The 23,738-nt window shown below is 52.4% G+C and overlaps 1 protein-coding gene across 1 annotated transcript in view; it reads left to right on the forward strand.

Moving 5' to 3' along the window:
- The first annotated feature begins 4,663 nt into the window (after positions 1 to 4,663).
- Positions 4,664 to 23,738, forward strand: part of LOC147010187 (uncharacterized) — a 59,029-nt gene continuing 39,954 nt past the window's right edge. The window contains 2 exon segments of the mRNA XM_085860986.1: positions 4,664 to 4,838; positions 5,800 to 6,539. Coding sequence (XP_085717112.1) covers positions 6,442 to 6,539 — 98 coding nt within the window. The 5' untranslated portion in view covers positions 4,664 to 4,838; positions 5,800 to 6,441.

Here is a 23,738-nt window from a genome sequence, read left to right on the forward strand (position 1 = left end):
ACGTTACTCATAGGTTATAAATAAGTTTCAGGTACGCTAAACATTACCTCGACGTGTTTCGACTTGTGAGTAACTTACAAGTAACGTGTGTCAACGATCGCATAACGTGCCTACAACTTATGGCCAGCGTAGCGGAACGTGTGAGTCATACGCCGGCATACGTCGTAAAATTTCAAGCATGCTAAAATTTGAGCACAACCGCAAAGTACAACGATGAAAGCCAGCGTACTACGACGTATGGCAGTGTTTTTCAGCGTGCTCTTAACGTATACAAACTTACCCATAACGTATTCGACGTGTGCCGGCTTTTTAGCCCAATTTTACATACATCAGGCATACGTTGGCTAAATGGTCAAGGTGTGACAGGGCCTTCAGAATGGATGCTCTAACCATTACACCACTGAGTCTGGTAAATATAATTTTAACATCATATAATTTTAATTTTTACATGATAATTTAAACATCATAGATCACATGGTCTATCTGTCTTCTACAATCTCCTCTCCGGTCTCGGCCCCCAGCTCTGTCTGCATTTCCCCCCGCCCCCATATTTCCGCAGGGTGCTCAAGGCTCCTGACCATATACAAAACCTTTTCCGCAGCCTGATGGAGTGCTGCTCACCCCTCTGGGCTGGTACTCCCGCCTCTCACCTTTCTCGGCTTCACGCTGTGGAAACCAAGGCATTTAGGATCATTGGCATCTCCCGTGATGAGGGATGTTTCTTTATTTATGTTTTATAAAGTTTATAAAAACTTTATGTTTATAAAGACTAGTCTTTATGTTTCTCGCTCTCGCCGCAGGCAGGTCGGTGGTCTTTCTGTCTTACACCGTCTCCTTTCTGGCCTCGCCTCCACCCTGCTTTGTCTGAGAGATGTCCCCTCCACCCCATATTTCCACAGGGCGTTCAAATTTCACCAGCAACCCCCTTCTGGTAAAACTACCAAAATCAAGAATCACAGCTCACCTTCACTCTTTCATTCCTCTTTTTTCTCGCCTTGGGAGCAAACTCCCATACTCTCTTCAATCCCACTCCTCCCTCCGGGTTTTCAAAACAGCTGTTCACCACCGTCTCTTATCTTCCGCCATCCAAAACGACAACCTTTTCTCCCCTCATTAATTCACCTCCTTCAATGTCTCTATCATGTAATGACCTGAAAGTCCCTGTAGTGTCTATCTTGTTTACCCCAATGTACCCCATCCCATCCCTCTCTCTTCCACAGATCTGCTCATGTCTCTTCCCCACTGTTTTTTTCCTTCCCTTTCCTGCCCCTCTTGTCTCCTGCTCCTCTTGTTGTTCATTCTGTGTGTTCGCTCTCATACGAGCCTCGACATTGCATTCAAAAAAACAAAGAAGAATTTGTTGATATCAAGTTATTTTTTGTTTCCTCTAAATGTCCACCAGCTAATCTGCGCAAATCCCATCTCGCTGGTTCTCTGCTGAATTTGCATTGCCCAGTTGCCCAGTTTTAACCAAGTCCGACTCGATTTGTCAAATCCGCAATGGCGCAGCCGCGTTGGCCCAATGCCCTCTTGATTATGTCAGCATACGACCAACATCTTCTTCTAATTTTTTTTTTCTACACTGATCTTAGGCCCCTGGAACTCGTCCATATATCACACGCAGGGCAAGGACATTTGCAGACGATGGACAAATCAATACAATGTGTGGGATTTGAACCCGAGACCCCGACGGCAGCGACAGGCATGCCAAACGGGCCAACCCGTAACAGAAAGTGCTCTCGGTTTATCTATGGACAAGCTGCGCTACAAATCTTCCGATTGAAGCGAGACTTGCTCTGGAGTTGAGCCAAAGGGTAAACTTTCAGGAATAGTACTAGTGTGGGTGTTGTGGGCCATTCCGAACTATTCGGGCCAAAGTATGATGACATTACTGCACGTGTGCTTGAAGAAGCCACACGGTATGAACTTTACGAGCACCAGTGTTTAGCTCTTTCAACTGAATACTGCGGTTCCTTGCAAGGGCACATTGTTGTCACCACCACCACAGAAGCTGGACGAAGGTTATGCTTTCACCTCTGTCTGTGATCAGGATATCTCAAAAAGTTGTGGACGAGTTTTGACAAAACTTGCTGGATCAGTTGGTTACGTGACGAGAACAAGCCGATTCGATTATGGTTAAGGTCTGGATTCAGATCCAACCCATCAGTGGGATACAAATGTAAACTGTTCATCCTGGCAGAGGTATGCGCTCTACCGAGTGCCCTTCTAGTTACGGTTGGTTTTCGGCCAAATGGTAAAGCTCTATTTTGTATTTTTCAACCACTGTTGCATGAAATTATATAATGGTCAAATTAAAGGAAAGAATGCAAAGAGCATGGTATCGTTTAAAGCAACGAGAAGCAGGATTATTGTGTCGTGAATGTCATCTCATGGATAAATATATCCCACATTTTAAAAATCAAATTGGTAATGACTGTTATATATGGCTTGGCAACTTGGCCTCCAGCAGGGGTCGGCAACCTTTTTGTGCAGAAGAGCCGAAGGGAATTAAAACCTTGAACAGTTGGTGCACAAAGAGCCAATAAACAGAGCCAACTTCATAGTGGAAGTGGAATGACGAAATAGTTTTAAAAATTAATGTTTATCTTATACTTCCAAAGCTCAAGCAGTGTTCAACTCTCCATTAATGACTGGTAGGAGTACCCGGCGTTACCCGATGCTGTTACCTTTCATATAGGGATACCCGGCGTCACCCGATGCTGTGTTACCTTTCACATAGGGATACCCTTGCGTTACCCAATTCTGTTACCTTTCACATCGGGATACCCTTGCGTTGCCCGATGCTGTTTTACCTTTCACATAGGGATACCCCTGCGTTGCCCGATGCTGTGTTACCTTTCACATGGGGATACCCGGCATTGCCCGATGCTCTGTTACCTTTCATATAGGGATACCCGGCGTTACCCGATGCAGTTTTACCTTTCACATAGGGATACCCTTGCGTTACCCGATGCAGTTTTACCTTTCACATAGGGATACCCTTGCGTTACCCGATGCTGTTACCTTTCACATAGGGATGCCCGGCGTAACCCGATTCTGTCTTACCTTTCACATAGGGATACCCCTGCGTTGCCCGATGCTGTTACCTTTCACATAGGGATACCCGGCATTGCCCGATGCTCTGTTACCTTTCATATAGGGATACCCGGCGTTACCCGATGCAGTTTTACCTTTCACATAGGGATACCCGGTATTGACCGATGCTGTGTTACTTTTCACATCGGGATACCGCTGCGTTACCCGATGCAGTTTTACCTTTCACATAGGGATACCGCTGCGTTGCCCAATGCTGTCACAATCCTGTTGGCATTTTGACGACTTTTTTGTTGGTACCTAAAACACTTCCCTATACCCAGAAAGGAATGGGGTCAGGAATCATTTAATAATACCTTTCATATCGTTACAAGGGCTGAGTGAGGCACAATAGAGTGATCTTTAAAAAAAATGTAACTTCAAATTTTTCTAGTCCCCCCCCCCCCTTTGAACCAACCAGTCCCTGATACTCAGTGATGAACCTTTGAAAGTTTGACGAAGATCCGTTCAGTCATCTCTGAGAAAAATGGCCACACACACCGACACACACACACACCGACACACACTGACACACACCGACATACACACACAGACATACACACACCGACACACACACACAGTGACACACACACACACACACACACACCGACACACACACACCGACACACACACACCGACATACACACACCGACATACACACACCGACACACACACACACACACACACACACACACACACACACACACACACACACACACACACACAACGACACACACCGACACACACACACACAGACATACACACACCGACACACACACACCGACACACACACACACACACACACACACACACACACACACACACACACACAACGACACACACCGACACACACCGACACACACACACACAGACATACACACACCGACTCACACACACACACACAACCCGACACACACACCGACACACACACACCGACACACACACACCGACACACACACACACACACACACACACACACACACACACACACACTGACATACACACACACACACTGACATACACACACCGACACACACACACACACAAAGGTACACACACACCGACATATACACACAAAGGTACACACACACCGACACACACACACACACACACACACACACACACACACACACACCGACACACACACAGACACACACACACACACACACACACACACACACACACACACCGACATACACACACCTCTCTTTTTTTATAGATTTGGAATTCCAGAAAACCTTCAGGAAAAAGTAAGTTGAGACTAATCGGTTCCTTCCACAGATGGACTGAGTGAAAGATTTCTTGACCAATGAAACTACAGACTCGGGAACACAAACAACAATAAGATCTGTCTCGTAGTTGTCGTGGTGACGACGATGAGGACGACAAAGGCAAATCAAATGAATACACAGAACAAAATTACAACCCGTGGTTATTTGCAAATATGTTTTATAAACAAATATCCGAACATTTTGATTGAATTGTTCGACCTGTCTATTTGATCTTTATATGAATATTTTCATCAATCCATTTTCAGGCCCTGTGATCCACATTGGGATCGGAGATGAGCCAGATATGGCTTGTGAGCTTGAGCTTGTCGACCCCTGGCTTGGAGGTATGCACACTCACCTCACCTCGAAGTTGTCATGTGCCATGTCTCGGATGGAAGTTCTCCCTGATATCCCGTCTACTGGCATTGGTGTTGCACGTTCAAAAAATCTCATCGTTTCTTTTACCAAGAATAGGTGTGATCACCTGCACCGGGCGTAGTGGCGTGCGCCTGTAATCCGGCTACTCGGAGACTTGGGTTGGAGGATCGCTTGAGGGCGGGAGCTCTGCGCTATGAGAGGGTGTAGGGCAGCCCAAAATCATGGTGAAACCCAATCCTTATCCCTGTGTCGTAAGAGGCGACCAGGGTTGCGTCAGGAAGGGCATCCGGCGTAAAACGTGCCAAATCAGTATGCGGATCATAACGGATGATCCGCTGTGGCGACCCCTAACGGGAGCAGCCGAAAGAAGAAGAAGAAGATATATATATATATATATATATATATATATATATATATATATATATATATATATATATATATATATATATATATATATATATATATATATTATTTGCATGATGACATAAGAACCTCCATTTCCAAGCAGGAGGGTAATGTGTTTAATGTCGAAAACTTCCGTTCTTACACAAGTCTCTCTCAAACACTAAGGATAGCGAGCGATGGTCCACGTTTACTCGTATAACTCTCTTTGTGACGTCACACTCCCTGTTTCTGTTTATATTGTCAAAGTGAGATGATAACTTCGAACAATTCTGCCGTTGTGGAGGCAACAGTCGAAATTCATGAATCTTGAGATCACAGTTCCTTAGGGTTAAAGTTCACGATTGCGCCTGGATTGTAGCTACAAATGGTCATCTACTTTCAGCACCTGATGTTTACGAAGTGAGGTTGCTCATGAAGTGATACTTGAAGAAGCTTTGTCTGCACTTTCTAATTGTTGTCATGTCACAATGGGATAACGTAATGTGGGTTTTTCATTGGACATGTTCATTAAAAGCGATGATTTTACTCCTTTGTTCATGAAACCACACGATTCATTCATAAACTTCATGAGGTTTTGTTATAATTATCGTTTTTTTTTCCTGCCCTTGCTGATTGTGCCTCATGATAAGTGTTTTTTTTTTAAATTTCCCAGTGGCTTCCGGATGTTTTGCACAAAGGTCGTTTTTTCCTTGGAACTGCCCGGTCGTCCTCCCAAACGGCGGAACGCGTTCCAGTCGTAGCATCCACAGAAGCTCCTTGTTGTTGTTGGTGGTGGAGCTGGGTTTTTGTGTTGGGCATTCCTTTCCTGGACTCGTCGAGTCACCCAAGGAAGGCAGACAAGAGCACAGTCGTTTCCACCTCAAGAATAACCATTCACAGCACTTCGATCCCTCTTCTGGCCCTCGTCACCAAGTTTTATGTCTTTTTTTTTTCTTCCTCTATCAGTGAAGAATGTTTTCTCACTACAGCAAACATCAATCTTTGTCCCTTTCTCACTTGCATGCTCGCTCTCCCTCTCGTTATGCGAAGCACATGGAATTCATTCTCTAATTTCTCCATCTCCCTTGGGTTGTGACCTCGACAATTATGCCGGTTCTCCTACTCTCTCTCTCTCTCTCTCACTCTCTCTTTCTCTCCCTCTGTCTCTGTCTCTCCCTTTCCTCTCTCCCGGTTGAAACACTTCAAGTTTTCTGTCTGTTACAGTCTTTCTTTCCACTTCTCTTTTGTTGCTCCTCGAGATCGTTCGAGACCGCACGTCATCCAACTCTCTTGCACCCTGACTGTCCCCACCATCATGTCCGTCCGCACACTGTACCTGCTGGTGATGCTGTCAATGGGGACGTCGGTCTCAGCATGGAGCCAGGAATTTGTGCTCCACAGACGTCTGCACAGGTAACGAATCCTTAAAGAAACAATGAGTGATATGATAACGGACAAGCAAGTCATGCATATCATATAATAGGATATATGGGATGGATACCTTGGTAATACATGAGTGGGTGCATGATGTACATGAGCCTTGTTACCTCCGCCACCGAAGGTGAAGGAGGTGATGTTTTCACCCCTTTCTGTCTGTCTGTTTGTTTGTTTGTGTGCAGGATATTTCAAAGTTTTTGACAGATCCGTATGAAATTTTGTGGACAGGTTCGGTATGTGACGAGGACAAGCTGATTAGATTTTGGTGAAGATCTGAATCTGGATCTGGATACAGGAATTATTTAATTTTCAAAGTGATTTTTCACCATTGAGAGATGAGGTCACAAACGATGTAGTACTGGATAGCACGATATCTCAAAAATGTGTTCAGCCCGATATGTTCTCGTGGATCAGGCATTTGGTGCCCGAGGTATGCGCTCTACCGAGTGCCCTCCTAGTTTATTACAGAATAAACATGATTACATTTCCACAACTGAACACAATCTGATAAAAGTTACCAAGGGAAGAGAACAGATAATCTGATAAATGGAGGGAATTACATCTTATTTACAATTGTAAGGATGGCAGAATTGATTTTAAGGCTGAAGGTGGAAATGTAATAAATCATTGGTCGTCTTAAGGACATCCTGGCAGGGTTATTTTTGTTAATTTTCGTCCTGGAGAATGGCTACATCTCTGTGCGTTTGATCTTCAGATGGAGTCACCTTAACGTTGTTTGAAACACATTGAGCACGTTCTTGATTTATTAATATTCCTGCACATTGTCAATGTTCCAAACTCTAACCACACGTGCATATTGAAACCACATTGACACAAATGCCAGCCACATGGATCTCTCAGCTGAACAAAATACACTGCAAGCAAACCACCGAGGTGCAAGCAAACCGAGGACTTCAGCTCAACCCTTGAGTACACTGCAAACCTGTACACCTGTGTTTCAAGCTGAGAGATCCATTCGCTCTTCTGATAATCCCAACTGTTAGTACCGTATTCGTGGTTCTGATATCGCTAACGCTTCCAAAATGTACTCTTGTAGTATGCTTGTCATCCAATATATATATATATATATATATATATATATATATATATATATATATATATATATATATATATATATATATATATATATTGTTGCGGTCTTCGCGCCCGCCGGCGTGCGACGGCCACGTAACTCGAATCGCGGCACGTCGCCCACCGGACGGACAATCCAGTCGTGACCCTCTCGGACTAACGCCGGGAACCAGTCACGGGTGGACCTTTCGGTCTCACCGCGATCGAGCCAATCAGCCCCCGCGTGGGATAGGGTTGCTCGCCAAATTCGAACTACCTAAGTACCCACGCGGAGGGTAGACCGGGCGATCGCACCTCGCCGCAGGTCGACTTCGGACACGGGCCACTTAAGCGACCCGTTCCGTACTATCAGAATAACCGAGCGGTGTTATCGTCGACCTCGACGGTTCGATTAATTATCGGGCGTATTCAGCCCACTACCAACCCTTTACGTGAAGCAAGATGGGGGTTCAATGGGGAAAAAAGACGAAGCGAAGCGGGAAACAGTTCAACAATAAAGCACATTTATTCTCGGCACACGGGAAGCACACAAATACAATTCCACCAAATGCACACAAAAAAAAGAAAACACTTCCATTTACACAAAAAGCAAACATAAAAGTGAAAACACAGTGCAGAGCTAATACCGACTACCGAGCACACGGCAACACTTATACAATTCTACTTCACAGACGGCGCCGACAACACATACCCAAAACCAAGGAAAAGAAATACCCTCAAGAATGAGGTAGGCCTGGGGCCGAGACCGGGTCGGGCCTACCCGTCTGGTGATGAGACGCGGAGCGGCGATGGCCCGCAACCCGCGGGCCTCGTGGGACAGTGCCTGGCAAGGGGGTGGGAACGGGGCCCCCTTGGTCGCACTATCTCAGCGGGGGGAAACAGGAGGGGGTTGCTGATGCTCGGGGTATAGAGGATCTTTATTATGTGCGACGAGCGTCTCCACCTCGGCCAGGCCGCGCTGTCGGCCTCCCTCCGGTGCAGCTTCCCGCACGACGCGAGCACCCCCTCGCCCGCCCTCGCCCCCTCTCCACAGCTCCGTCCCCCCCGTTCCGACTCCAACGCCCACGACGTGCGGCTCCCCCGCCCGCGAAGTCTTGACTCTCTGTCCTGCTCTTGTTTGCGACTCCTCGTTCTCGTTCTGCTGACTCTCTCTTACTGACTCTCTCGTTCCGACTTTTACGACTCCTTTGACTGACGAACACCGTCCTTTATCCCCCCGTAACTTCGCCTTTGACCCCTCCCTTTGACCTTTCAACTCGCTCCCCATTGGCCCGAGAAAAAGTGGGCGTGAAGGCTTTTTGATCCACAATTTGGCATATATCGGTCGCCGTGGGGGCGGGGCCAATTCACCCCTCGCTCACCGATTGGACGGCAAAAAGTGGGCGTGTGTCGTTTTGGATCCGTTTTTGAAGCAGAAAATCCGTGATTTTGTACACGCTGTTCAACGTGCGCCCTACACGAGTCCAGCATCGGTGCCCATGAGTGGCGCGAGATGACGGTGATGCGATGGTGGCGGTGTGACGGTAAAGGTCATGGCGGTTGTGGTGAAGCGGCGTTGTGGTTGGTGGTTGTTGTTGTGGTGGTGATGGTGGCGATTGGTGCAAGATAAAGATAGTAAAGGAAAAGCGGCTATCCTGAAGAGGCGCAGCACGTATAAATGACATGTATTCCCACTAGACAACGGGTTTGGGCCTAACTACACATGCACTTACCGAGATACCTCACCTAAGGGACCTGAATGGTGGTTTGCGAATCTGGTAACCACAACACTACCCCTTCCCTTTTTACAGACTCGTCCCAGTCGTCAAATTTTCGTGTGCCATCATGTGTAGTTTTCCCCTAGTACATTTTACCTACGGATCCCTGAGTGCGACATTCATGGTATTCGTGTCCCCAAAATAAATAACCTGAGGGCTGCGTAACTACCTAAACAAACTCACTCACACGGACGACTTAAATAAAATTGCCGGCGCTAAGACATACATGCCGGGGCGCACTCATATGTACAGTACATCTTAACCTTAACTTACAAATCTTACACTAAACCATGGCCCAGGATCATTGAACTCTGCAAAAGAAAGCAGTTAGCAGGGAGCCAGGCTGCCCACATGCAGTCTCTGACTCAAACAATGCAGGTGACAGGGAACGTGGCTGGCTGCTCACACGCAGTCCAAGGCCTTCCCTTTGAACTGAACTCAGTGAACCACAACGGTGCATGGGCCGCACAAACGTAGTCTCCGTGCCAGCTCAAGTGGCACACGCAATGAGCACAACGAATGGATGCATGAACACAAACACGGTGCACCGGCCGCCACTGCAGGCCCGTGTTGTAGCTAACAGGGCAGTTCTTGCAGCTTGCAAACTGTTGCCTTGCGGATCCTGGCGCACATGGAAATGAACAGGGGGGGGGGGGGAAGCAAAAATTGAACGGGGCTGGTGAACGTGGGCAGTGGGCATGGCATGGCAAAGGTGGCAGGCAAACACAGCCCGCAGAAGAAGGCCGCTGCAGGCAAACACAGCCGGCAGATGAACTGGCCGGCACAGGCCTTGAAGTACCACAGCTGCAGATGAAGTGGCCGGCACAGGCCTTGAAGCAAAACACGGCCAGCCGATGGCACAGGCCTTGCAGCAAAACAACAGCTGCCGATTAAGTTGGCCGGCCTCTGCCTCGCAGCAACGCAGCCAGCAGATGAAGCTGGCCAGCCTTTGCCGTTCAGTGGAGGTTGGTGGAGGGAGTGCGGTGGTGCTGGCCACTTGGAAGGCGGGCTCGGACCTACCTACCTGTCACCCTCCCAACCTATCGCCTTTGCCTGTCACTGTACATACCCACTCCCTTAATTTGTCAAACCCCAATTTAGCCCCAACTTATTTTTTTATTGTTTTTATTTTTACTTCCCCACTATAAATCGTCCCCTCACCCCCTTTATCGTCCTTGTTCGGCTAACCTATCCTGTCACCTAGCCTACTCCCAACCCCTACGTTCCCTTCCCGGAGGGGAACAAGGGAGAGCTAGCGTCCTGTGTCGAGGCCCAACGAAGCCTCAGAATGGCCTCCCCAGAGTTCGGCGATCTAACCCAAAGTGGGTCCAGCGGCCCACAACGACAGCGAGGGGATGGATGGTGCGGAGGGGTACACTTCCTAATCTACCCTATCCATTTAACTGTTAAACTACCCCGGGGCTTTCAACAAGCGCTTCTCGCTTAAACTATTGGTTCTAACAACCCAGATTCCCGTCGCCTGTGTTGGTGTCCTTACAATTTCGGGCCTCGCCCCCCAATTTTCTCTCCGTGCCCTCACACGGTCTCCTGGCTGGGACACGTGGCTCCCTTTGGCAGGCACGACCCTCTGCCGAATCTCCCGCTATGGCACCCCCGGGCACTACACTGCCTCCGAGCCTACCAGCTCCCTAACACCGGGGAGTGCCCCCATGGCACCTCCCCTGAAACGCACACGTGGCAGGCCGGCCTCCCGGCCCCTTTCCGAGGGTCACCCGTGCCCACAACACTGCCCACGCGGCTAATGGCGCCCCAGGCCCCCGCACCAAGCAGGCGCACCCGTGCCCACTCTATCCCGGCCCCCATGGGCCCTTGGCCTACCACGGCCGACTAGCCTGGTGCCCGGGGTACCCACTCCAGCGATACTCACCTTCGCAGCCACGCTCCCAAGCCCGTCAACAGGGCTCCTGCACCCTCCAAATGGGTCTCGAGCCTACTTTCCCACCAACAACAAAACGACTTCCATTTTTCAATTTGACTAACCCAGCTAACTCACTTTACTCTGACCCCGGGGTCCCTTGGGCGGGAGTCACTCCTTCCCCCAATCACTCATCGCACCATGCATTCCCCATTCGCTCCATTCACACAGACCCGCTGGCCTCACTCACTCACCAAGTACTCACCTCACAACTCACCAACAACTCTTCAACACACACACCACTGAACTCTGCCATCCTCCTAACTACCTCCCCTAACTAACTCGTGCTCCCACGTCGTCCCTTACACTACAGCACGTTCCTTTTAACACTACGTAGCTAAGCTACGTCCCCTCTACACATCCACAAGTCTGTCACTGTCTCCAAATCATTCATTTTATTTCCCAACCTAAATCTGGCTACAATCCCTCTACCTAATCCATTCCACGGACTCCATGAGGACTTACCCCTGCCCCATGGAGTCGGTCTAGCTAAGCTAACCCTTCCCCCTAACTAGTTTCCATCCTGTGCCCCGGTAAGGGGGTCTTCCACCCCTTGCCCAGGAATCCTGTACACCCGAAAGTGAGGCTTGCTCTTCTTTTTTTTTTTTTTTTCCATGCGCAGCACATGCGCGGCAACTCAGAGCTCGCGCACTTTACACCTGCCCGTGACGTCATGCAGCTGCACGTGTCCCTCGTCCCTCCTTGGACGCTACCATCCGGCAGAGATACCCCTCCTGCCGGATTCCAACCACACGTGCAGCCATGACGTCACCGTGCGCAAAAAAAAAAAAAAAACACAAGCCCCACTTCTCGAGGGGTTCCCCACGCGAACACATGTGCTTTGCCCGTTGGAGCTTAACACACACGATCGCGTGGAGAACCCGTCCGGTCCAAATCCATTTACCTGCCTAAACTTTGTCCGTCCGCGGGATCGGCAAATCCACCGCGTGCGTTTCCGGACCGGGACTTCACTCTCGCAAGCGAGCACGTGGTGGTCTCGTGCGTTGCACAGCACGAACCGCGTGCTCACTGCTGGGTGAACCCGGCACGGTCCTCGAAACAACTACAGCCGCTACTCGGCTTTCTTTCTTCTCATGTCGCCTTCGTCGTCGCCATTCCACACACGCATACCTGCGTGTCACGACGCACACAGTCCACTCCATCACGTTCACACCGGGAGACGCGGCTGCGTGCTCCCGCATGCCAACCGACATCTCCCTCACATACCGCTCTCTCACACACACGGTCTCCCTTGCACACAGCGACCTTGCACACGGCCGTTCACTCACGCGTGCCTCACTACTCTCACACCGTGCCTCATCCACACACGCGGGGGCACTCACCCGCGGTACCTCACTCATACACACGGCGACACTCACACACGCGGTCTCTTCCACACACGGTGCCTCACCCACACACGCGGGGGCACTAACCCGCGGTGCCTCACTCACACTCCGTGCCTCATCCACACACGGCGTGCTGGGAAGCACGCACTCTGGCACCATCGCCACCACACCACTCACACGTGGTGCCTCACTCATACTGGCCGTTTCACTCACACACACGGCCTCACTCACACACGGTGCCCCATCCACACCCGGCGTGCTGGGAAGCACGCACTCTGGCACCATCGCCACCACACCACTCACACACGGGGTCGCTTCCACACACGGTGCCGCACTCACACCTTGCACCACACACACAGGGACAACCACACTGGGGATTCGTGTCCCCACAAGGGTCTCCGGGGCCTCTATACCCCCCAAGCTCTCCGTGCACCCGTCCACAGCACTCGTCCCCTCAACCTCGCAAAGCACGACCGAACTCACCTGGTCGTGACTCGCCTCAAGGGGGCATACTCCCTCCCCTCGTTCCTGGAGGAGGCCATCCAGGTGCTCGCACTGGGTCCCTACACGCTCCGCGAGCTCACCCCCATTATCCTCCACTACCTCCGTGTGTGTGTGTGCGTCACTTACCCCGTCTTCATCGTGTAGTCTTCCCTCTATCGTTCCCATCTCCCGTGTCTCTGCCAACTCTTCACCCTTTACCTCCCTTGTCTCAACTATTATTTTTTCCTTTGTCGTCACCTCGTGTCTCGTCTCACACGTTTTGGTCTCCCCATTTAATTTTTCCCTTTCGGTCATCGTCACGACCCTCGCCCAACACGTTCCACGAATTATTTTTTCACCCGCCTCCACCGCGGGCCTGTCAGCCGTTGCACCCCCACCCAGCTCGTTTGCTCCCACACGTGAAGTCGCCATTCCCAGCTCCCTGGTCACGGCCTTCATGCCCGCCTGCAGGCATCGGCCCATGTTCTGCGTCTCACCCCGCAGCTCTTTCATTTCTTCCCTCATTTGCTGTGTATTCGCATCCATCGTCGTTTTCACTTCATTTGTATTTGTATCCATCTTTTCATCCATTTTTTGTGTATTCGCATCCATCTTTTCATCCATTTTTTGTGTATTCGCATCCATCTTTTCGTTCATGCCTTTCATTTCGTTCTTCATATTCGCATCCATTTTTTCGATCATTTTCGCATTCATCTTTTCGTTCATTGCCGCCAGCATGGCGCATAGCTGGGCCATGTTGGATGCACTCAGCTGAGTCGTTTCGGCAAGGGTTGGGGAAGGGTTTTGGTGGAGAGGGGGGGGGAGGTGTCATACACCGCGGCCGCTGCCGCACCCACCTCGGGCCCTGGGTTCAGTTGGGCGAGTCCGTGTTCCTGCACAATCAACATTTCCTGCTCGGGGATTCCATCCTGGACCATGGACTCTACATTATTACACATATACATTTCTAATACCCCCGGCTCCCGCTCGCCTTGAGACGCCATCTTGCTTCTCGTGAAGGGTTAATTTGCTCGCTCGTAATTTGGAGGGAATCGGGGGTCGCTCTCTCACCCCTGACCGATTCCCCGTGAATTTAGCCGGAGACAGGACAGCCCGTTTTCCTGTTCTCCGTTACCAGTGCCGCGAGGGAGGGCGATGAATTTGTATCCCACTCCTGACACCAGTGTTGCGGTCTTCGCGCCCGCCGGCGTGCGACGGCCACGTAACTCGAATCGCGGCACGTCGCCCACCGGACGGACAATCCAGTCGTGACCCTCTCGGACTAACGCCGGGAACCAGTCACGGGTGGACCTTTCGGTCTCACCGCGATCGAGCCAATCAGCCCCGCGTGGGATAGGGTTGCTCGCCAAATTCGAACTACCTAAGTACCCACGCGGAGGGTAGACCGGGCGATCGCACCTCGCCGCAGGTCGACTTCGGACACGGGCCACTTAAGCGACCCGTTCCGTACTATCAGAATAACCGAGCGGTGTTATCGTCGACCTCGACGGTTCGATTAATTATCGGGCGTATTCAGCCCACTACCAACCCTTTACGTGAAGCAAGATGGGGATCAATGGGGAAAAAAGACGAAGCGAAGCGGGAAACAGTTCAACAATAAAGCACATTTATTCTCGGCACACGGGAAGCACACAAATACAATTCCACCAAATGCACACAAAAAAAAGAAAACACACTTCCATTTACACAAAAAGCAAACATAAAAGTGAAAACACAGTGCAGAGCTAATACCGACTACCGAGCACACGGCAACACTTATACAATTCTACTTCACAGACGGCGCCGACAACACATACCCAAAACCAAGGAAAAGAAATACCCTCAAGAATGAGGTAGGCCTGGGGCCGAGACCGGGTCGGGCCTACCCGTCTGGTGATGAGACGCGGAGCGGCGATGGCCCCGCAACCCGCGGGCCTCGTGGACAGTGCCTGGCAAGGGGGGTGGGAACGGGGCCCCCTTGGTCGCACTATCTCAGCGCGGGGGGAAACAGGAGGGGGTTGCTGATGCTCGGGGTATAGAGGATCTTTATTATGTGCGACGAGCGTCTCCACCTCGGCCAGGTCGCGCTGCCGGCCTCCCTCAGGTGCAGCTTCTTGCACGACGCGAGCACCCCCTCGTCCGCCCTCGCCGCCTCTCCACAGCTCCGTCCCCTCCGTTCCGACTCCAACGCACACGACGAGCAGCTCCACCGCCCGCGAAGTCTTGACTCTCTGTCCGTTCTTGTTTGCGACTCCTCGTTCTCGTTCTGCTGACTCTCTCCTTACTGACTCTCTCGTTCCGACTTTTACGACTCCTTTGACTGACGAACACCGTCCTTTTATCCCCCCCGTAACTTCGCCTTTGACCCCCTCCCTTTGACCTTTCAACTCGCTCCCCATTGACCCGAGAAAAAGTGGGCGTGAAGGCTTTTTGATCCACAAATTTGCATATATCGATCGCCCTGGGGCCGGGGCCAATTCGCCCCTCGCTCACCGATTGGACGGCAAAAAGTGGGCGTGTGTCGTTTTGGATCCGTTTTTGAAGCAGAAAATCCGTGATTTTGTACACGCTGTTCAACGTGCGCCCCACACGAGTCCAGCATCGGTGCCCATGAGTGGCGCGAGATGACGGTGATGCGATGGTGGCGAGTTGTGACGGTAAAGGTCATGGCGGTTGTGGTGAAGCGGCGTTGTGGTTGGTGGTTGTTGTTGTGGTTGTGATGGTGGCGATTGGTCCAAAATAAAGATAGTAAAAGAAAAACGGCTATCCTGAAGAGTCGCAGCACGTATAAATGACATGTATTCCCACTAGACAACGGGTTTGGGCCTAACTACACATGCACTTACCGAGATACCTCACCTAAGGGACCTGAATGGTGGTTTGCGAATCTGGTAACCACAACAATATATATATATATATATATTGTTGCGGTTTTCGCGCCCGCCGGCGTGCGACGGCCACAACACTCGAATCGCGGCACGTCGCCCACCGGACGGACAATCCAGTCGTGACCCTCTCGGACTAACGCCGGGAACCAGTCACGGGTGGACCTTTCGGTCTCACCGCGATCGAGCCAATCAGCCCCCGCGTGGGATAGGGTTGCTCGCCAAATTTCGACCTACCTAAGTACCCACGCGGAGGGTAGACCGGGCGATCGCACCTCGCCGCAGGTCGACTTCGGACACGGGCCACTTAAGCGACCCGTTCCGTACTATCGGGATAACCGAGCGGTGTTATCGTCGACCTCGACGGTTTGATTAATTATCGGGCGTATTCAGCCCACTACCAACCCTTTACGTGAAGCAAGATGGGGATTCAATAGAGGAAAAGACGAAGCGAAGCGGGAGAACAGTTCAACAATAAAGCACATTTATTCGCGGCACACGGGAAGCACACAAATACAATTCCACCAAATGCACACAAAAAAAAGAAAACACAATTCCATTTACACAAAAAGCAAACATAAAAGTGAAAACACAGTGCAGAGCTAATACCGACTACCGAGCACACGGCAACACTTATACAATTCTACTTCACAGACGGCGCCGACAACACATACCCAAAACCAAGGAAAAGAAATCCCCCAAGAATGGGGTAGGCCTGAGGCCGAGACCGGGTCGGGCCTACCCGTCTGGTGATGAGACGCGGAGCGGCGATGGCCCCGCAACCCGCGGGCCTCGCGGACAGTGCCTGGCAGGGGGTGGGAACGGGGCCCCCTTGGTCGCACTATCTCAGCGCGGGGGGGGGAAACAGGAGGGGGTTGCTGATGCTCGGGGTATAGAGGATCTTTATTATCCCTGGTGTGCGTCTCCACCTCGGCCAGGTCGCGCTGCCGGCCTCCCTCGGGCGTGCAGCTCCTGGCACCGACGCGAGCACCCCCTCGTCCGACTCTCTTCAGCTTCTCCAGCCACTGCAGGCTTCGGGCTCCAGACTTCTTTCGTTCTCGTTTTCGACTCTCTTCTGACTGACGAACACCGTCCTTTTATCCCCCCGTAACTTCGCCTTTGACCCCCTCCCTTTGACCTTTCACCTCGCTCCCCATTGGCCCGAGAAAAAGTGGGCGTGAAGGCTTTTTGATCCACAAATTTGCATATATCGATCGTTCTGGAGGCGGGGCCAAATCGCCCCTCGCTCACCGATTGGACGGCAAAAAGTGGGCGTGTGTCGTTTTTGATCCGTTTTTGAAGCAGAAAATCCGTGATTTTGTACACGCTGTTCAACGTGCGCCCTACACGAGTCCAGCATCGGTGCCCATGAGTGGCGCGAGATGACGGTGATGCGATGGTGGCGAGTTGTGACGGTAAAGGTCGTGGCGGTTGTGGTGAAGCGGCGTTGTGGTTGGTGGTTGTTGTTGTGGTTGTGATCATGGCGGTTGGTCCAAAATAAAGATAGTAAAAAGAAAAACGGCTATCCTGAAGAGTCGCAGCACGTATAAATGACATGTATTCCCACTAGACAACGGGTTTGGGCCTAACTACACATGCACTTACCGAGATACCTCACCTAAGGGACCTGAATGGTGGTTTGCGAATCTGGTAACCACAACACTACCCCCTTCCCTTTTTACAGACTCGTCCCGAGTCGTCAAATTTTCGTGTGCCATCATGTGTAGTTTTCCCCTAGTACATTTTACCTACGGATCCCTGAGTGAGACATTCATGGTATTCGTGTCCCCAAAATAAATAACCTGAGGGCTGCGTAACTATCTAAACAAACTCACTCACACGGACGACTTAAATAAAATTGCCGGCGCTTAAGACATACATGCCGGGGCGCACTCATATTTACAGTACATCTTAACCTTAACTTACAAATTTTACACTAAACCATGGCCCAGGATCATTGAACTCTGCAAAGAAAAGCAGTTAGCAGGGAGCCAGGCTGCCCGCATGCAGTCTCTGGCTCAAACAATGCAGGTGACAGGGAACGTGGCTGGCTGCTCACACGCAGTCCAAGGCCTTCCCTTTGAACTGAACTCAGTGAACCACAACGGTGCTTGGGCTGCACAACGCAGTCTCCGTGCCAGCTCAAGTGGCACACGCAATGAGCACAACGAATGGATGCATGAACGGTTTGAACTGAATGCAGTGAACCACAACGGTGCATGGGCTGCACAAACGCAGTCTCCATGCCAGCTCAAGTGGCACACGCAATGAGCACAACGAATGGATGCATGGACACAAACACGGTGCACGGGCCGCCACTGCAGGCCCGTGTTGTAGCTGCCAACAGGGCAGTTCTTGCAGCTTGCAAACTGTTGCCTTGCGGATCCTGGCGCACATGGAAATGAACAGGGGGGGGGCAAAGCAAAAATTGAACGGGGCTGGTGAACAGGGCAGTGGGCATGGCATGGCAAAGGTGCAGGCAACACAGCCCGCAGAAGAAGGCCGCTGCAGGCAAACACAGCCGGCAGATGAACTGGCCGGCACAGGCCTTGAAGAAAAACAGCCAGCAGATGAACTGGCCGGCACAGGCCTTGCAGAACACAGCTGCCGATGAAGTTGGCCGGCCTCCGCCTTGAAGCAAAACACGGCCAGCCGATGAAGTTGGCCAGCCTTTGCCGTTCAATGGAGGTTGGTGGAGGGAGTGCGGTGGTGCTGGCCACTTGGAAGGCGGGCTCGGACCTACCTACCTGTCTCCCTCCCAACCTATCGCCTTTGCCTGTCACTGTACATACCCACTCCCTTAATTTGTCAAACCCCAATTTAGCCCCAACTTATTTTTTTATTGTTTTTATTTTTACTTCCCACTATAAATCGTCCCCTAACCCCCTTTATCGTCCTTGTTCGGCTAACCTATTCTGTCACCTAGCCTACTCCCAACCCCTACGTTTCCTCTTCCCGGAGGGGAATAAGGGAGAGCTAACGCCCTGTGTCGAGGCCCAACGAAGCCCCAGAATGCCCTCCCCACCGTCCGGCGCTCTACAACCCAAGTGCGTCCAGCGGCCCACAACGACAACCCGCGCAGGGATGGTGCGGAGGGGTACGTCCCCTAATCTACCCTAACCATTTAACTGTTAAACTACCCCGGGGCTTTCAACAAGCGCCTCTCGGCTAAACTTTTGGTTCTAACACCCCAGATTCCCGTCGCCTGTGTTGGTGTCCTCACAATTTCGGGCCTCGCCCCAATTTTCTCTCCGTGCCCTCACACGGTCTCCTGGCTGGGACACGTGGCTCTCTCTGGCAGGCACGACCCTCTGCCGAATCTCCCGCTATGGCACCCCGGGCACTACACTGCCTCCGAGCCTACCAGCTCCCTAACACCGGGAGTGCCCCCATGGCACCTCCCCTGAAACGCACACGTGGCAGGCCGGCCTCCCGGCCCCTTTCCGAGGGTCACCCGTGCCCACAACACTGCCCACGCGGCTAATGGTGCCCGGCCCCGCACCAAGCAGGCGCACCCGTGCCCACTACTCTATCCCGGCCCCCCATGGGCCCATGGCCTACCGCGGCCGACTAGCCTGGTGCCCGGGGTACCCACTCAGCGATACTCACCTTTCGCAGCCACGCTCCCAAGCCCGTCAACAGGGCTCCTGCACCCCTCCAAATGGGTCTCGAGCCTACTTTCCCACCAACAACAAAACAACCTCCATTTTTCAATTTAACTAACCCCCTAACTCACTCTACACTGACCCCGGGGTCCCTTGGGCGGGAGTCACTCCTCCCCCCAATCACTCATCGCACCATGCATTCCCCATTCGCTCCACACACACAGACCCGCTGGCCTCACTCACTCACCAAGTACTCACCTCACAACTCTCCAACTCTTCAACACACACACCGCTGAACTCTGCCATCCTTCTAACTACATCCCCTAACTAACTCGTGCTCCCACGTCGTCCCTTAAACTAGTAGCACGTTCCTTTTAACACGACGTAGCTAAACTACGTCCCCTCTACACATCCACAAGTCTGTCACTGTCTCCTAATCTCTTTAATCAATTTCCCCACCTAAATCTGGCTACAATCCCTCTAACTAATCCATTCCACGGACTCCATGAGGACTTACCCCTGCCCCATGGAGTCGGTCTAACTAAGCTAACCCTTCCCCCTAACTAGTTTCCATCCTGTGCCCAGGTAAGGGGGTCTTTCACCCCTTGCCCAGGAATCCTGTACACCCGAAAGTGAGGCTTGCTTTTTTTTTTTCATGCGCAGCACCTGCGTGGCAACTCAGAGCTCGCGCACTTTGCACCTGCCCGTGACGTCATGCAGCTGCACGTGTTCCTCGTCCCTCCTTGGACGGGACCATCCGGCAGAGATACCCCTCCTGCCGGATTCCAACCACACGTGCAGCCATGGCGTCACCGTGCGCATAAAAAAAAAACACAAGCCCCACGTCTCGAGGGGTTCCCCACGCGAACACATGTCCTTTGCCCGTTGGAGCTTCACACACACGATCGCGTGGAGAACCCGTCCGGTCCAAATCCATTTACCTGCCTAAACTTTGTCCGTCCGCGGGATCGGCAAATCCACCGCGTGCGTTTCCGGACCGGGACTTCACTCTCGCAAGCGAGCACGTGGCGGCCTCGTGCGTTGCACAGCACGAACCGCGTGCTCACTGCTGAGTGAACCCGGCACGGTCCACGAAACAACTACAGCCGCTACACGGCTTTCTCTCCTCTGTCGCCGTCTCCGTCTCCATTCAACCCACGCACACCTGCGTGTTACAACGCACACAGTCCACTCCATCACATTCACACCGGGAGACGCGGCTGCGTGCTCCCGCATGCCAACCGACATCTCCCTTACATACCGCTCTCTCACACACACGGTCTCCCTTGCACACAGCGACCTTGCACACGGCCGTTCACTCACGCGTGCGGGGGCACTCACCCGCGGTGCCTCATCCACACACCGTGCCCCACTCATACACGCGGGGGCACTCAACCGCGGTACCTCACTCATACACACGGCGACACTCACACACGCGGTCTCTTCCACACACGGTGCCTCACCCACACACGCGGGGGCACTAACCCGCGGTGCCTCACTCACACTCCGTTCCTCATCCACACACGGCGTGCTGGGAAGCACGTACTCCGGCACCATCGCCACCACACCACTCACACGTGGTGCCTCACTCATACTGGCCGTTTCACTCACACACACGGCCTCACTCACACACGGTGCCCCATCCACACCCGGCGTGCTGGGAAGCACGCACTCTGGCACTATCGCCACCACACCACTCACACGTGGTGCCTCACTCATACTGGCCGTTTCACTCACACACACGGCCTCACTCACACACGGTGCCCCATCCACACCCGGCGTGCTGGGAAGCACGTGACTCTGGCACCATCGCCACCACAGCACTCGCCCGTGGTGCCTCAGTCATAGTGGCCGTATCACTCACCCACAGGGCCTCACTCACACACGGCGGACCAGCCAGAGCCGGCGTGCTGGGAAGCACGCACTCTGGCACCATCGCCACCACACCACTCACACACGGGTCGCTTCACACACGGGGACGCACCCACGCCTTGCACCACACACACAGGGACAACCACACTGGGGATTTGTGTCCCCACAAGGGTCTCCGGGGCCTCTACACCCCAAGCTCTCCGTGCACCCGTCCACAGCACTCGTCCCCTCAACCTCGCAAAGCACGACCGAACTCACCTGGTCGTGACTCGCCTCAAGGGGGCATACTCCCTCCCCTCGTTCCTGGAGGAGGCCATCCCGCTGCTCGCACCGGGTCCCAACACGCTCCCGCGAGCTCACCCCATTGTCCTCCACTACCTCCGTGTGTGCGTGCGCGTCACTTACCCCGTCTTCATCGTGTAGTCTTCCCTCTATCGTTCCCATCTCCCGTGTCTCTGCCAACTCTTCACCCTTTACCTCCCTTTGTCTCAACTATTATTTCTGTTGTCGTCACCTCGTGTCTCGTCTCACACGTTTTGGTCTCCCCATTTAATTTTTCCCTTTCGGTCATCGTCACGACCCTCGCCCAACACGTTCCACGAATTATTTTTTCACCCGACTCCACCGCGGGCCTGTCAGCCGTTGCACCCCACCCAGCTCGTTTGCTCCCCACACGTGGAGTCGCCATTTTAAGCTCCCTGCTCACTGCCTTCATGCCCGCCTGCAGGCATCGGCTCATGTTCTGCGTCTCACCCCGCAGCTCTTTCATTTTTGTTTCCATTCCGTTCATTTTTGTATCCATCTTTTCGTTTATTTGTTGTGTATTCGCATCCATCGTCGTTTTCACTTCATTCATTTGCTTGTTCATGTCTTTCATTTCGTTTTTCATTTCATTTGTGTTTGCATCCATTTTTTCGATCATTTTCGCATTCATCTTTTCGTTCATTGCCGCCAGCATGGCGCATAGCTGGGCCATGTTGGATGCACTCAGCTGAGCCGTTTCGGCAAGGGTTGGGGAAGGGTCTTGGTGGAGAGGGGGGGGGGAGGTGTCATACACCGCGGCCGCTGCCGCACCCACCTCGGGCCCTGGGTTCAGTTGGGCGAGTCCGTGTTCCTGCACAATCAACATTTCCTGCTCGGGGATTCCATCCTGGACCATGGATTCTACATTACTATTACACATACCTAATCCACCCGGCACCCGCTCGCCTTGAGACGCCATCTTGCTTCTCGTGAAGGGTTAATTTGAATCGCTCGTAATTTGGAGGGAATCGGGGGTCGCTTCTCACCCCTGGACCGATTCCCGTGAATTTAGCCGGAGACAGGAGAGCCCGTTTTCCTGTTCTCCGATACCAGTGCCGCGAGGAGGGCGATGGATTTGTATCGCACGACCTGACACCAGTGTTGCGGTTTTCGCGCCCGCCGGCGTGCGACGGCCACAACACTCGAATCGCGGCACGTCGCCCACCGGACGGACAATCCAGTCGTGACCCTCTCGGACTAACGCCGGGAACCAGTCACGGGTGGACCTTTCGGTCTCACCGCGATCGAGCCAATCAGCCCCCGCGTGGGATAGGGTTGCTCGCCAAATTTCGACCTACCTAAGTACCCACGCGGAGGGTAGACCGGGCGATCGCACCTCGCCGCAGGTCGACTTCGGACACGGGCCACTTAAGCGACCCGTTCCGTACTATCGGGATAACCGAGCGGTGTTATCGTCGACCTCGACGGTTTGATTAATTATCGGGCGTATTCAGCCCACTACCAACCCTTTACGTGAAGCAAGATGGGGATTCAATAGAGGAAAAGACGAAGCGAAGCGGGAGAACAGTTCAACAATAAAGCACATTTATTCGCGGCACACGGGAAGCACACAAATACAATTCCACCAAATGCACACAAAAAAGAAAACACAATTCCATTTACACAAAAAGCAAACATAAAAGTGAAAACACAGTGCAGAGCTAATACCGACTACCGAGCACACGGCAACACTTATACAATTCTACTTCACAGACGGCGCCGACAACACATACCCAAAACCAAGGAAAAGAAATCCCCCAAGAATGGGGTAGGCCTGAGGCCGAGACCGGGTCGGGCCTACCCGTCTGGTGATGAGACGCGGAGCGGCGATGGCCCCGCAACCCGCGGGCCTCGCGCACAGTGCCCTGGCAGGGGGGGAACGGGGCCCCTTGGTCG

The sequence above is a fragment of the Eptatretus burgeri genome, chromosome 17 (assembly GCF_056783735.1).
Source record: "Eptatretus burgeri isolate ZD-2024b chromosome 17, Ebu_testis_v1, whole genome shotgun sequence".
Taxonomy (NCBI): Eukaryota; Metazoa; Chordata; class Myxini; order Myxiniformes; family Myxinidae; genus Eptatretus; species Eptatretus burgeri.